A 16423-nucleotide genomic window follows, 5' to 3' on the forward strand; every position below is an offset into this window, starting at 1 on the left:
ACGCTGGGAATCAGAACACTAATAAAAGGCTTGAGGACAATTATGTTGTTGAAACTGAAGTGGTTCTGGACTGACGAACAAGTAGTTCAGCTTTGTCTCATCAGGCCCTCGCACTGAACTCTACACTGTTATCATAAATGTCTTCACAGTGTCATTTGGTACAGCAAGTGTTTCCATTAAAGCTAACTGGACTCAAATTTCGTCATTTTTTAATAATAAAATGGTAAGCCTTTGGATTGTAACCACACTTGAATGATTAAAAGAGAACAAATTAGGGTATATTCATATTTTTTTTCATATTTTTATGTTTTTCATTTGGTTCTAAAAAAAAAAATTCCAACGCTTAAAAAAACACACAGAGCCATTTTTGGCAATAACTTAATGTTCTTTGGTATCCGGAAAATGAGACGTTTCAAAAACCTCCAGATTGTTGAGTCACCTAGCAACCCCAGCCAAGCCCAGCCTGTTACCTAGCAACCAAAACCGAGCTTCCGGAATGTTTGGTCAGCTGATGTTTGGCCAGCTGATTTTAAAATGGCTGCTGGAAAAGACAAGGGTGTTGTTGTTGATTTACCATCCAGAAACCACTTGCTGCATTCCTGAGGGTTGTGCAGGAGGCTCCGCTTCTACTTTTCAAAGATGTACAGTTGTATAATTGTGCATCTCTTTGTAGCCAGTGTAAACATTGAATGTGGAGGTGTGGCCAGCAGAAGCTTATTTGGATCTAAAGTGACAAGAGGCCCTAAAACAGACTAAAATCTCATTATCTAAAATGATTTTGTACACAAAAATGTATTGAACATGTTTGTATCACACATAGATGTATCCTAACCTGTTCGAGGAAGCATAATATAACACCTTTAAGCTTTTCCTTTTGCATTTTGAGGCGACATTGCGACCTGAAGCACACTCTGCAGTTCATTAAGGCAGATTGATTGACTGATAAGGGCATTGATCTGTGTTGTCTGACACTCTGTGAATGCGGCATGCCCAAATCAATGTTACAGCTGCAAAAACCCCTAAATTTTAGCAAATATTTTTGGTCCAGTTTCTATTGCAAATATCTTAGCACACTTGAAAAAAGATGAGACAAACTCACAAAGAACTTTTTAGCAAGATATATGAGCTCATTTTAAGTCAATTATTCCTGAATATGGGAAAGACGTGCTAGTTCCACTGGCAGATTATTTCACTTAAAACATGAAAAAAAAAATGTCTAAAATATTTGGTAGTGAAACCAGTATTTATTTTAAATCAATATTAGATGTACTCAAAATTATGTGGAAATGTTGTTATTTTAAGGACAAAATGATAATAATTTATACAAGTAACAAAAAATAACAAAATCAGGTAAAAGAAAATGTTTCCAAATCAGTTTGTTTTAATAAAAAACGTATAAAAATTTAACACAAACTGCAGGTGTGTGTCTGTGTCTGGTGATTTTCTGGTTAAAACATGTTTGTTTTTCATTCGGTGGGTAAAAAACCCAGAAATTTTACTCAATCAGGAGTAGAAATTCTTCATAATAAAATTACTCAAGTAAACATAAAAGTACTCCTAAAAGTATATATTTTTTTCAAAAAAGCTTCTCAAGTAAATGTAATTGAGTAAAGTCCAATATTAAGGAATAATTGACTTAAAACAAGCTCTTATATGCTGCTAAAATGTTCTTGACATGCACTAGAAACGAGACAAAGACAGTCAAATTTTGTGTTTTTGCAGTACAGCTTCCTGTACCTGAACGCACCCTGCTGCGTTAGCAGGTAAATTCTCTTGTAGGTCACACAGAGAGACTTTAAACGCACCCCTCGTCTCATCTGGTTGCTACAGCTCCACATTCACGCAGTAAAAACATCGCCCTTCTGTGTTTGCTTGACCAAACACGCTGAGAGCGGCCAGTGGAGCGACGGCAGCGCGTCAGACCCAATCAGCAGAAATCAGAGAACACTTGAAGGAGATTTAAGGAGGCGCTGCTCTGATTGTTGATGCTCCAGTGATGCAGATCCTTGGACGGCTCTGCTCTGCCGCAGCCAAGCCAGGCGCCGCCTGTGAAGACTGATTGAATAAGGCCACTGATGATGCTATTGTGTCCGCAGTGACGTGGCGTGAATGACTGACGGGCCCGTGGTTTGCGTCAATGGCTGGGCATTGTGGCGAAGCGCCGGACCGTGACGTCCCCAGCTGTCTTCTATAGGGCATCATGGGCAAATGAAATGAACATTGGGAATGCACAGTTGATATAAAGATCATTAGGCTATCATTACCAGAGCCGCGTACGTGCGATGCGCCATTTTGGCACTCCTTTCTTCGGCTGACCGAACGACCTTGCACATTATGTCGACACGCTTTGCTGCTGCTTTGTTGTGTAAGTTGCACAGTTTGCAGTCTGTCCACTATGCGACGGGAAAAAAAAACCCTCATTATTTGAATACAAACATATACAATAGATGAACCTATCAATTATTCTTACGATTAATCAGTTAATCGGATAACAAAATTGGTCCATTCTGTGTATTTTTCACTTAGCCACTTTAGCCTTTTTTATGTACAATTCTAGAAATAAATAAAAAGACGCACATAAACAAATATATTTTTTTTTACAAAATTTGAACCAGGTAAGGAAAAACTATACCAATTGTGTGGTTAACATATTTACAGACAATGCAAAATGTGTTTAATTTTGTACATTTTTGGATTAATTACTGCTTTGACTGTGCTGTACTTTTAACAAATTGCCTTTCTTGAGTCTACACACTCCAGTTCACAATTATTTCAAATAATCAAGTCATCATGATTAAATCCATGGGGGGATTGGAGGGAGAACAAAAATGAAATTATTCTATTAAAATGTGTACAATTATTAAGACTTTTTCATAAAGCTAGCTGCTATTAGAAGTTAGAAAAACAAAATGGTAAAATTATGGGCTAATGACTTGAATTTATTCACAATTTTTCTGTTTCTGTTTGTTTAGAAGTTAAGCAGACATTGAAAGCAAAGAAATGTGTTGTTAACAAGAATCTGACCAGGAAACGTTACTGTTTTAACACAGCAGCACTATTAATAACAAACAAAAATCCTCAAAACAAAACAAAAAACAATTGTAATCACCAATGAAAGTGCTTTTATTCATAACAAAATAAATGTATTTGTTTATAAGTTGAGTCCTATAGCCACTATCCACTAATTTGATTTTTTTTTTTGAGTGATGCAAATTTTCTGCAAAACAAAATAAACTTTTACTCATTTGCGCCTTCTTCAATCAGAAAACATGTTCTGTTGTACTTGAAGTTAAACCTTGACTGAAAACAACCCGACCTTTTCCATAAATCTAACTAAACACAGAAAATACAACTCAACCAGTAAAGTGGTTTTGACCATTTTTACCCAAACTCCTTTTATCCCACATGAGTGCAATCAGCAGATTTTATGACTTGCACTTGAGCGACCCAAACAGTGACTCACAGTCCAAACAGAGCAGCGAGTAGGAGTTGTGATGTAAGTCCTGTTAGGAGTTTTGCATCAAGTTGGTGAGCTGATGCCTTTTGTTGTTTTTTCTTGTTTTTGTTTGTTTGTTTTTTTCCATAAGGTGGGTTTATATTAATGAAACGGACCCTTTGCTTAATATAGATCAGCATACATATAATTTATAAGAAAGTATAATAAAAGATATCAAATATTGCATTATGGAGGAGGTACGTGTCTAACCGTTAGTAGCCATGGAGACAATGCCCCACCGTCATGTAGTCTAGCATGTATGGAAAAAGCTGGTTAGCATCTCGACTGTTGTACGTTTTTAATGCTGTTCTGTGGGTTGAATAAAGGAGTGATAGCTCCAGGCTACAAGAATTGTTGTAGCCTGGAGCTAACAGACAAAAGTTCCCAAAACAAAAACGCACCGCACTATTCACGGTTCAGTTTTTGCAGATTTCTTTGGAATGTTACTCCAAATTAATCATGAAAAATTTGCAGATTTTTCATGTAATATTGATGATATCGATACCAAGTATCGGATTGATACTAGCATGGTAAGATCGATAGTTTAGTTTCATACCTAGAGACTTTGCATTATAATTTCTCAACTCTTGATTTGCTCTCAAATTATAATTTAGGCACTTTATTCATTTATTTATTAGTCATATAAATCATGTTAATATCTTAAAGTATTGAAATAAGTACTTTTTAAAAAGCAATATTAAGAAATCATTGACTTAAAACAAGTTCGTATCTTGCTGAAAAGTCCCTTGTAAGTTAGTTTTGTCTTATTATAAGTACTAATATATATACTATAGAAACGAGACATTATAGTTAGAATTTTTTTTCCCAGTGTAACCTTGAAGACAAAGTATACGAAGCCAAAACATCGAAATAAATAAGGAAATAGATGTTTCCAGACTTTTTGTGTATCAAACTAAAAGAAAAAAGGAAAACCAATTAAAATTCAGATCGTAGTGCCTTTCATATCTCCTGCGTCACTGGGCCAGAAACCAACTCTGATTGGACGGTGGAGTTGGGGTTCCTTCGTGACGTCATTTCTGCACGTTTGTCTGCGTCACTCTGCGTCACACAAGTCCGCAGGTTAGTTTCTGGGGAGAGAACAGATCAGAACCTGATGCAGCTTTGAAAATGCTTATAAATTAGAAACAAAGCATCCATCCATCCATCCATCCATCCATCCATGGATTCCGGGCGAGAGGCGGGGTACGCCCTGGACAGGTCGCCAGTCTGTCGCAGAGAAACAAAGCATTGTGTATTTTATAATTTCTTTGCCTATTAAAGTACATTTTCTACAACCGAGCAGAAATAGGTCGCTTTATGCTTCGCATCCCTCACTATGTGACTCACAGATTTTATTGCAAACATGCTGTGACTCACACATCCACTGCAGCCATCTTGTTCCCCACATTCATGCAGAATTATGTTTGTCAGCATGTCGTCCCCACCCTCCCCCTCCAGCCCCATCATTCACATCGAGGAGGTCGTTTTTTTTTTTGGTCTATGGGGTCCCCGAGAATGCATGATGCTCCCCCTCCTCTTCCTCCTTCTTCTTCTCTGCTTTCAAGCTTGCTAGACTATTATCCAGCAGCCTGCAGTTAGTTTCTTATCAATGACAACCAGATGGAGAGCCCCTCCGGACTTGTTGATCGAGCAGAAAACGCTGTAATTGTGATGATTTGAGATTAGCATCTATTATTGTTCGCCGTTTTAAAACAGTGGAGCGCAAATACAATTAATACATGTTCCCTGTGTATTTGTGGCTGCTTAGGAAGTGAGGAAAAAAACAGAAAACCAACAAAAAAATTGGAAAAAAGAGACTTATTTGAAGGTTTTCCAGCTAACGGTTGTTCTGGGTGCAACACTGCCCCCTGGTGGCTCATTTACTGGTCAACCACATGCCGCCATATTGCAGTCAGTAAGAATTGGCTTAAAAAGCTTTGAGGGAGGATTTCTTTGATTGCTTAGTGATAGAGACAGGTGTCTGAAGAGTTCACCAGTTCTAATAAAGAGCATCTATTGTGTTAGCGGAAAATATTAGAGGAGGAAACTCAATTTAAACTGAATATTTGTCATATATTTTGGTGATAGATGTTAGATAGAAGTTAAGTGGGTATTCTAGATGTTCAGGATGTTATTGGCTCTTCATAGGAAACAACCAGCAGCTTAGATGGATTCATTCATTCATGCATTCATTCATTCATTCATTCATTCATTCATTCATTCATTCATCCATCCATCCATCCATCCATCCATCCATCCATCCATCCATCCATCCATACATCCATCCATACATCCAACCAACCAACCAACCAAACAAACAAACAACCAACCAACCAACCAAACAACCAATCATATTCTTCAGTTTTTATGAGATACAGCAACAAAAAGTTGAAAATCACTGTAAAAAGGAAGGAAAATAAGGAATTATTTTACAAATAAACATATCCTGAAATAAAATGAATGATCACAGAGGTATTAACATTTTTTTTGCATAGTAAATAAAAACATCCTGTACCTTTACAGATTAATGATTAGAAACGAATATAAACCGTTAATCTGACTCTCTGACTCTGTTTACTCGGCAGTCTGAGCTCTTTGGCTCCGTTACAGTCCTAATAATCCTTTACATAACAACATGCTTTGTTGTACAGCAGGTTTAGCTCAGGCGAACCCAATTTCACCAGTTCAAACGCATTTTACGTGCACCATTAGGTCAATGATTGGTGGAGATTACAAGCCGCTGTGGGTGAGAAAGTCCAGATGCTCCTTTCCGTCAAGGTTGGGAGCATAAAGGTGAACAGGAAGGAGGAAAACGGAGATGGAGGAGGAGAGTGGGTTGAATTTTGAGCAGTGACGTAGCACCTGCAGCCAAAAAAAGGCACAAAATGGAGACCCAGCTGGAACTCAGGGGAGGAGCGGTGGCTGCTTCAGGCTCGATTAGGCCCACATCCTCGAGTCGTTAGCCTCACATTCCCCAGTTGCTACACTATAATATCTGCAGCTACAACTAGGGCTGTTAAATCTGGCAACAAAGAGAGCGGGAGTGACATGTTCCTGCCTCGGGAGGTGGGGACCAGAAGAAAGCTGGCAGAGAGATGCAAACACATCACCAGCATGCACCTGTCCCTCTGTCTGGCTGGCGAAGAGCTGCCAGATCTGACTGACACTTTCAAGCAGTTTTTTGTTTTCTTAATATGTTGTTTGTGTTTTTGTCAGCTTGAAAAAAAACCCCACTGGCATGACATAAAACCCTCCAAACCCCAAAAAACAAAACAACCCAAATTTCAACCTCTATGGAGACATAGAGAGATGGATAAATAAAACTTGACTGCAAAAAGCGGGCTGACCTGAAAACATTCACAGTTTGCCATGGTTACCCGTTTCCATCGGGTAACCATGGCAACGGGTGTTAGGTAAAGGTCATACTACCTTTTTAACGTTAGGTACTACGACGGCAAATGAGAGTAAAAAGGGAGTAGACTTGCTCCAAAAAATTCAGAAATTTTGGGATTAATCATAGAAATTTCTAGAAAAAAACTTGGAAATTTCTAAGTTTGGAAAGTGAAACATTTGCTACAAAAATCTCACAAAAAAAATTGAGATTAAGTCCAGAAATTCTCCAGAAAAAAACTTTTACATTTTGAAAAGTTAGTTTGAAGAGTCAAAAAAATTCTAGAAAACTTTTGTAACTTTCTGAGTTTGAAAAGTTGAACATTTTCCACAATAAAATAAAATGAAACAAAATAATAAAAAAAAAAAAACTCAAATTTTGGAATTAATCTCATAAATCTTGTAGAAAAAAAATTGGAAATATCTGGGTTTGAAACTTCAAAAATTTGCCACAAAAATCTCAGAAATTTTGCGATTAAGTCCAGTAGTTTTCCAGAAGTAACTTCGAATTTCTGAGTTTGCAGATTCAAATTTTGGGATTAATCTCAGAAATATTCTGGAAAACAAATTGTGTAATATCTGACAAAATTACACATTTTGAGTTTGAAAATTTATTTCAAACTCAAATATTTTCTACAAAAATTCAGAAATTTTGATGTTAATTTCTGAAATTTTCTAGAGAAAATGTAAAAGTCCCTGAGTTTGAAAAGTCAAAAATTTGTCAGAAAACATCAGAAATTTTGAGATTAATCTCAGAAATTTTCTAGAAAAAAGTTTTGAAACTTCAGCATTTGAAAGGTTACAAATTTCTTTCTTGCAAATTTTAAACTTTCGGAGGTCAGAAATTTAGAAAACTTTTAAGTTTTTTCCCTTTTTTTCCCTTAGTGGCCCTAACGCACTGCTGTAAGCCAACATGTTGTTTGAATGCTACACTGTTAATCACAGCGCGATAAAATTAAGTTATGCTTATTTTATATTTTTTGCAGCTCTGTCTTTTTAAATCACAAAGTTGCACAAGAATTCCTGTTTACAGTAGTCACACTTGATTAACCAATGACAATGATGATAGACAGATTTTAGACATTAAAAAAATAATATAAGCTGTAAAGTAAGTGCAAGGACTCCCTCAAGTTTTTAGCTTTTCTGCCATACAATGACAACCTTTTACATTTTCTAAAAATCCACCAAATGTTGTGAAAATCAGCCAAAATTTTCACAAAAACAGAGAAAATGAAAGTTTAATAGGGAGACTTAAAGAGTAACAAGAAACAGCAGAGGTGGTGGAAGATGGGTGGACAGAAATAATCTGAGTGACAGAGACAGAGTCCCATGCAGAGATAAACAGTGAGGATGCAGCACCCTGTAATGGCTTTGCACAAGTAATTTGTCACTCTGCGAAAAGCAAACTGCGACGTTTTGCTGTGACACCATTAGCTGAGGGTGCTTCACAAAGTCAGGATCTAAAAATATTCATCTGGAGCATCCAGCTGCATCGGAGCGCCTTCAAAGCATTTCATTTGGGATTTTATGCAGAAAGACAAACAGAAGAAAGTGGAACCGAGAATCAGGCATTTGTTGCCAGTCATTTCAGAATAATTGTGAGTTTATTTCAAGTTTTCCACAAAAATAGTTAATATTGGATTGAAGCGAAGCTAACTCCCACCTGAAGGTGGCAGTATTTTTTACTTCTGCTGCCTCATCCTCACTGTATGTTTAGTCTTTGATCAACGTAGTAAAACATTTGGAGGTCGAATTGCAGCAAAACGCAGTTCTACAAAGTTTTGACTCAAAAACGAATGCATGCCACACTTTTCAGCTTTCTTACAATTAAAAATAATACATACATGTATAGCATAAACACATTTACACACACATATATACATATGTGATACATGAAGCACATTAATTCCACTCAGGATGTTGGTTTCCAGCTTTAATTTTTGTTAATTGTGATGATTTTCTAATGACAACTCAGCATTTACAGTTAGAATATGAAATCAGATATAAAATAAGTCAAGTGGGTTTAATGAAACCTATGTTTAATTCCTGCCTAAAGGTTATTTTCAAATGGTTTTTTTAACCGGCCTCATCAAAACTTATTAAATATCGCTTTATTATTCTGTCAGGCTCATTTTAAATCGTCCTGAATGTAAACAAAGGCAAACAGCAAAATCTTTTTAATAAATAAAATTATTTTTATCACAAAAATTTGATAAATTAGACAAGTCAAGCACCTCTATTAAAAGCCAAGTACTTGGAAATAAGAAACCTGAAAGTCCGCCATTTTGAAATAGTTTATGAGAATCAAATAACAGGTGAATGCTGCCATCTGGTGGATATTTCTGCTACTACAGAGATAAAAACGTCTGAGTTTAACTGCTACATTTTCCAAAGAAATATGTGACAAATAAAGACAGAATAATTAAAGGATGTGCGACATAAAACAGCAGCTTCAACTGAAAGAAAACCCATCATTCCTCTCTTCTTTGAGTTTTTTCTTTAAGCATCAGCCTATTAAGATGCTCTTTGTTTCATCCCCTAGTGGCTGCATGTGAGAATGCAGTACCCTGGACCTCTTCCCTGATATGGGCAGCAGCTGGCCGTTCGCCTTCATCTGGTCGATTTTTCTGGACAGTTCGGGGTCTCTGTCGATGACCAAAGTGCATCTCTGAGCGTAATTCACCAGAGTCTCTTCTCCTTGGCGAAACTGGCCCACTAGGGGGATCATTTCCTTCCCGGCAAGGTGCAGCTCCGCGATGGACGCCGTGTTGGCGATGGTGTTCCTGTCGATCCCGTGGTGACGGAAGGCTTCACTCATGCTCTTCTTCTTGATGAAGGCTGAGAGGACCTGTTTGTAGCGGTTAATGACGTACAGGACGCCAGTGGCTGATGGGACAAAAACAAACAAAATGCTACATGAGACGCTGTTATACATCAGCTTACAATTAATTGACGCTTAAGGTTTTATTAGATTAAATTTGATATCAATGGGTTAACTAATAAGGTCCTCTTGGACTTTCTTTTAGTGTTGTAGTTTGGCCGCCACCCAGCAGAGGGCGCCACTGGTCATCTTTAAGCGGAACCTCTGAGACTAAATCAAAGATGGCGGCGGGGACTACCGTAACGGGAAAGAGAAACGGTCCAGAGTCCGGTGAAGGATGTAAAATGCGGTTCTCTTTGAAATGTAAACACTCAACAAGCTCCTTAAGTTTTTATATTAATAGCTCTCATTAAGCCGAGGTGCTGCGTGACGGAGCAGCGACAGCACATTATGAAAACTTTAGCCTTTTATGTTATGGAAAGACGGTCAGAGCTAGACAAAAGTCAAGAAAATGGTTAATCATTAGCTTATATTAACCCATTAACTGATAACTTGCATCCCTACGCGCTACTGCTCTTTATTTAACGGTTTCTGCCTTATCCGTCTCTCAAAATAATTGCTAGTTTCATTATTTCCATATTCAGTTCTTTAAAGGATGAATTTGAACTGCTGTTTTTCCCACAGGAAAAGGATTATACGACAAGTTCAATTAAATGTAATATTAAGAAATGAAATTAGCACGTTCTGCAGGTGTTTTTTAGCCACTTAACCCTTTTTATACAATATTTTTATGCAGCTAAAATGCAATTAAACTAATGATTCAATTTATTTTTTAGATAAGAAAAACAATTTTATTGTATAAAACGCAAAAACAAAGCATTCCTTTGGTTTATGTGTGATCATTTATATGTGAAAATAAAAAATTACTTCTAACATCAACACGTGAAAAGCTCTTTCTGCTTGACTTAACATCAGTACAGTGTCAGGTTAATCTGTTATTTTTTTGGATTAACCAATTAATAATTTTACAGCAAAAGTTGCTTAGTAAGACTTTTTATCCCAGTGAATCTAAAATTATGACACTTGGAATTTTAGGTAGAATATATTTACAAAAGTTTTTTTATTTAAATGTATACTGTAATTATATATTTGTACGGTTTCGACTTAACTACTGCTCTGAGTTTATTTCCCTTTCAGAAATTGGTGTCTTTTTTGAGAACCTGCAGGTTTCACAGTTTGAAATAATGAGACCACAGTAGAAATGTTGGACCATAATGAATTGGACCAGATTAGGAGAAAACCAAACACACAAAAAATGTGAATACCAACTTTCAAGCATGGTGGAGGGGTGCTGATTTGATAAAACTTGATGTTTTATCTATTTTTATCAGTTTGCGCGTATACACAGCTATTGATATAACTTTTTCATGTTGATCTGCTTTGTGTCCTTCTGTTAAACTATGCGTAACAAGGTGCAACAGGGCCGGTTTCAGTGCTGTTTGTGTAAAAAAAAAAACACTCACCTGTTTTCATTTGGATTCAGAATAAAATGTTTTTTTGTTCATACAACACATGGACGACAAGTTGTATGAAAAAAAAAACATTTTTTGTTTATGTGGATATATCTCCAAAGTGCTCAAACAGATCTGCTGAAGCACCATGAGATCAAGCTAATGGTCCTTTAGCTTTGCATCAGATGTGTTTTATTAACATTTCATCTGTTCATTACCTCTCTTCCTGCTGTAGTCTTTCCCTTTCTTTGACCTTTTCTTGTCCTTGTGGTGCTTTCTCCGTCGGTGCTCACTCGACGCCGCCGACACGTCAGAGGAGTCGGATGCCTCTGAGCCGCTTTCGCTGCTGGCCGAGGAAGAAGAAGCTCTTTCTCTCTTTCGAGATTTGTTTTCTGAATGCTGCATTTTGCTTGGTTTGGGAGCTAAAGACACAAAACACTAAAATAAAACCTCTTAGTCTGTTAAAACAGCTTCCTTTAGCTGTATGGATTTACTGACCCTCAGTGGCTGTACTGGGTGCAACAAATGGTGCCATGGAGCGATTGGTGGTGAGGTTTTCGATTTGACTGCGCAGAAACTTGCGATCCTGCATCAGGTCCTCCACCTGTCGCTCCAGGGCAGCGATACGCTCCTGTTTGCTCTCCAGCATGCACTGCAGTTTTGTGATGGTGAGCAGCACCCTCGGCGGCAAGCCCTCGAATGACAAAGCTGCTCGTTACGAAGAGAAATAATTTATTTTATGAGAATTTGGTGATTTGCTAACAACTGAATGATTGAAGAAACAAAAAAAAACGTTCAAAATGAATAGCTTCAGCTCTTACCAGACATGGCGCTGCTGGGAGTGTTGTCCTGAACGGCGTCGGAGGACGCTCCGCCCTGGAAGTTCTCCCATTTGATCTCCCACATCCTGCGGGAGATCTCATCTCCCGCAGGATGAGCTCTCCCACAGAGCTCATCCTGCTCTTGCTTTAGCCAGCTCGAAGAGCCGAGCCGGTCCTTGGACCTGACGGAGCTGGAGTCGATCTCCACACACGGGGAATAACCGGATGCCTCCTGTTGCCACATGGACGACATCTAATCTAACCAGGGCAAAGAGAAGAGAAATATTTACTGAAATGATATCCGATAACTCTGCTATGATAGCTCATAACCAATATTAAATATATTTCCTAACCTTTAAACACTGTAAAAAGTGACCACAACACAGACATTGCTTCTCGGTTTCAGTTAAACATCTTACCAACCTGTTTTGCATCACTGTCACAGTTACATGACCAAACAAAAACATATGCTCAACCCTCACCTCCTCCTGAAACATAAAGGGCAACAAAAAGGAAATAAACACTAGTTGTTAATATCGCCGGTTTTACTTATTGGACCAACAGAAATGTTAAAGGGAAAAAAATGGGGAGGGAAATTCCCAACATTCACTGATACTGATGTTAACATCGATATATCGCACGTCCCTATTTTTTTGTGTTCATTTATTAGCATTATTATTATTTACAAAATTACGCAACATATAATTCACCTGTTGATAGACACCTGTTTTAGAAGAATTTTTATATTTTTATTTTCCATTTGTAGAACCATCTTTTCTTTTTAAATAGTTTTGTTTTATGAGTTCTGCGTCTGCACAAGAATGTCCTGGATCCGAGTGGGTGAATTATTTTAGCATTAATAAAATTATATTATGTTTAATAAACAATAAGTAAACAAGTAATTATTTCAAGGTGACAAAACTATATTATCAAATAGTTTTTTACAGTTGAAATCATAGCGGAAGACGCTATGCTAGAAGCTAGCCTCCCCCGGAAGTCACAGCAGTCGCTAAGCAACGTATCAAACGCTTTACCTTCATGTTAGTCAACTATTTGAGGATATTGAAGGTATTTCATCGTTTCTTTGTAATTAAAGCGCTGTACATGTTGGCAGTGGCCCCAGTATCTTATCTTTTGTGAAATGTAAACATACTTTGGAGCGGTTTCTGCTGCCGCGACGCCATCTTGGAAACGTTCGAAATCAAAATAAGGAGCGCACACATTACGTCATCACGCAAATACGTCTCATGTTATTGGGCTCGTTAGGCAGGCCGATTCCAAGCCCTACTTGTAATGTTTACCTCTGCTAGACGATAAACTAACACTCTGTTTATAGACACATCTTTCCATTTAAATTTTTTTTGACTAAAAATGGAAATATAATCATCACATGACCGTAAATCGACATTTTGTAGATTTAAACCGTTCCTTTGCTCTTCAATCGGTTCACATTAACACTCACAATTAACAAATCAGGGATGGTTTTTGCATGTTTTGCACCTTTTATACAAATAAAAAATACATTTTTAATGACAGAAACTGATTTTTTTTTAAAGGAAATTCAGAAATTCACATTCATTTTCCGGTGAACAGCAGCATTAACCACATGCAGGTGGCTCGTGCAATTTCGGTGTTTGCCATCAACAACTCGCTGCTTGGGGGAAAAAACCTTTAACTGAATCTGTTTCCATAGCAACAAGAAACAGCCCATGCAATTATGACAGCTTTAACTTGTAATTAAGAGAAGACCTTGTAATTAGCATATCATTTACGAAAAGTGGATCCACCTTTATTATGAGGAACTGCAACATGACTCTTCATGCTGAGATTCCAGTGAAATGATGACGTACAAAGTCAAACGATGGGTTTTTAACTCATTTTATGTTCAAAAAGACACTTTATTCCAACTGATTAGGTCGAATGGATGAGAAAAAAACAAACATATAACACCCTGACAAAAAAAATTAAGCATATTTAAAGGGAAAATGTCAATTCAACCTTAAATAACCTGAAGTAATGAGTGTTAACCAAGAGTTCATGCGTCTCCAACAATTACTTAATCTACTTTAAGTTATTCAGATGTTCCTTGTAATAAAGCAACTAACAGCCTCAACAAACAGAGCAGCCTCTTTCATGATGTAATTCACCAAAAAAACATGTTTAATTGTGTTTTCTTTGAACATAGAGATACATCAAATTCACTGCATCTCCAATAAAACAATAAATGAAGTTTCCTCTTATGTCTTTACTTATGGACTAGCTAACTTTCCAGAGGTGAAAAAAGCTCCACATGACCTAAAGACAAAGTATCAAGTAATCAATGATTACTGAATGACAGAAAAGCCTTTGTGCTATGACTTAATCCACATTTATAGAAAAGTTAATCATTTATTAATCCACAGTCACATGAGGTCAGACCACATATTTATTACAAAGCGGAGAATTGTGCGTGAGATCAGCATAAATTAGAAAAGAGCAGGAAAGTCTTTTACTTACTGGTTATCGTATTAAAATGTCTAAATTTTATTTTTAGCATTGATGTTTATAGTTGGTTGTTTATTTGTACAATAAAATAACCAACCAGGTTAGATCTTAATCCCAACTGGGAAATTACAGAAAATACTAAAAATTCAGGATTAGGATACATAGGGTGCATACAAACATCGGTCTTGGTTCAGTCAAAGTGAACTATGGTGAAGGTCGAATGCATATGTGAACGAAAAGTGGGCTAGAGACCACTCCAGAAGCAGGAAGTGGACTACAACGCAGGGCATTCTGGGTAAATACCACCAAAACAAATGCAACAGGCATTTGTTTTGCACTAGCAAGAGAAATGGCTCATGGCCTATGACCACAGACAAAAGACAAATCCTGCTAAAAATACAAAAATGTATTTTTGTTTACATTTTGTGAAGAAGAAAGTTGTCTTCTTCAGAGGTTTTTGTACAGTTGTTATTGGTGCTTTCCTCCATCCAGGACCTGCATGGGACTGGGATCAGGAAAAGGGCTGCAGACCCCACACTTCCTGGACACAAACTGTTCTGAAGTGGTGTGTTCAAGTGTTTGACATCTGGACATCAAACTGTTGTTAACTGAAGCAACTAGATTTAATGTTACATCATGAAAACTGTGCTTTCTGATTATAACAAGGGTATAATACACTGTTTATAAAGATGAATTAGTGTCACATATTTGACGCGTTATTATACCAATTTATTTGTCTCAGTTCCAACCGGGATAAAACATTACAAGTAGGCTTAATCCTTAAATCTTATCTTTTTATGAAGATGTATTCTCTGGATATATTTTATACAATTAATATTTAAAATGACAGAAATTATAAAGCATCCGTATAACGTGATTAAACCTATACAAAGAGCAAACCCTTCCTCCGTGCAGAGGTTTCAATTACCTGCAACCAACATGGATGCTAATCACCGTAATTACCATCAAAATACGGGGAAAAACGGAGGAAGGCGGCCGGTAAGACACGCAGAATAACCTACCTACAACTGAGTCCAGATGCTCAGATAGAGCCTGGTTATGTTCCAGGGTTTGTTATGATGTTAATTTGAAATACAACTCCAAGTTTGATCGACATATAAACAGAGAGAAGAGGCGAAATGCGACACTACACCAGGCATGTCTGGGAGAAGGGGGCGGAGCTAACGGCTGCGTTCACTGAATGTCGTAATTGTGACAACTAAGAGGGAAGTGTTGATTTGTATCGATTCTTTTAAACTAAGTAGACCAAATATTTACTACATTGTTTGTTAAAGTTGACAATTGGACTGTTTTGTAATCTAAAACTGCTTTAGATACAGTTTAAAATAGCATGTCACGCTATTTTTTTTATTCCTAACCTAGATAAATTCTTATCCGAAATACACGCAAGCATCAGTGAAAGCAACTCCCCAGTTTTATTACTTTTGTTCGTTTTTTCACGTTTTTAATTTATAGCCTTGTTTTTATGTCTGTACTAAAAGCGTAATACCGCCACCTCCGGAAATGAAATTATCACGTTTGTTTAATATAGTCATCACGTTCATACAATTTAAGTGTCACGTTATAACGTGATAGCGCTCCAAAAATCTATTTTCCTCCCTCATAGCAATACTCTTCGGTATATATCTGAAAATATCGGAGCCATATTTAAGAACCCTGAATGGATTTTAGGAAAATTTGGGAACAATGAAACATTGGAAGCTGATTGATTCTTGCGACTCATTAACCCAAATATAAATGAAGCAGAATCTTCATTTAATCCGTTTTATTGTCAGTGTATTTGTGAGCCACAATCACCAAAATGAACACAAATAAACCCCAGAAATGAACACCAGTGTGTTTTTGAATTGAATAAACTAACTTTTCGATTATAGAGATG

General features: G+C 37.1%; 1 protein-coding gene across 5 annotated transcripts; it reads right to left on the reverse strand.

The window, feature by feature from the left end:
* Positions 1-9165: 9165 nt before the first annotated feature.
* On the reverse strand, positions 9166-15717 carry LOC102228464 (coiled-coil domain-containing protein 106-like). 5 transcript variants are annotated; one of them, XM_023325990.1, is made up of 6 exons: positions 15546-15717; positions 14944-15064; positions 12040-12292; positions 11717-11926; positions 11437-11640; positions 9166-9772 (listed from the first exon to the last, which is right to left on the reverse strand). In XM_023325990.1, exons 3-6 carry the CDS (start codon positions 12290-12292, stop codon positions 9393-9395), a joined length of 1047 nt encoding a protein of 348 aa, XP_023181758.1. In that variant the 5' UTR covers positions 14944-15064; positions 15546-15717; the 3' UTR covers positions 9166-9392. The 5 variants fall into 5 exon arrangements, with proteins under 5 accessions (XP_023181758.1, XP_023181757.1, XP_023181756.1 ...); XM_023325989.1 differs by having other exon boundaries at positions 12040-12297; XM_023325988.1 differs by lacking the exon at positions 14944-15064.
* Positions 15718-16423: the final 706 nt, after the last annotated feature.

This window comes from Xiphophorus maculatus, chromosome 21 (assembly GCF_002775205.1).
Source record: "Xiphophorus maculatus strain JP 163 A chromosome 21, X_maculatus-5.0-male, whole genome shotgun sequence".
Taxonomy (NCBI): Eukaryota; Metazoa; Chordata; class Actinopteri; order Cyprinodontiformes; family Poeciliidae; genus Xiphophorus; species Xiphophorus maculatus.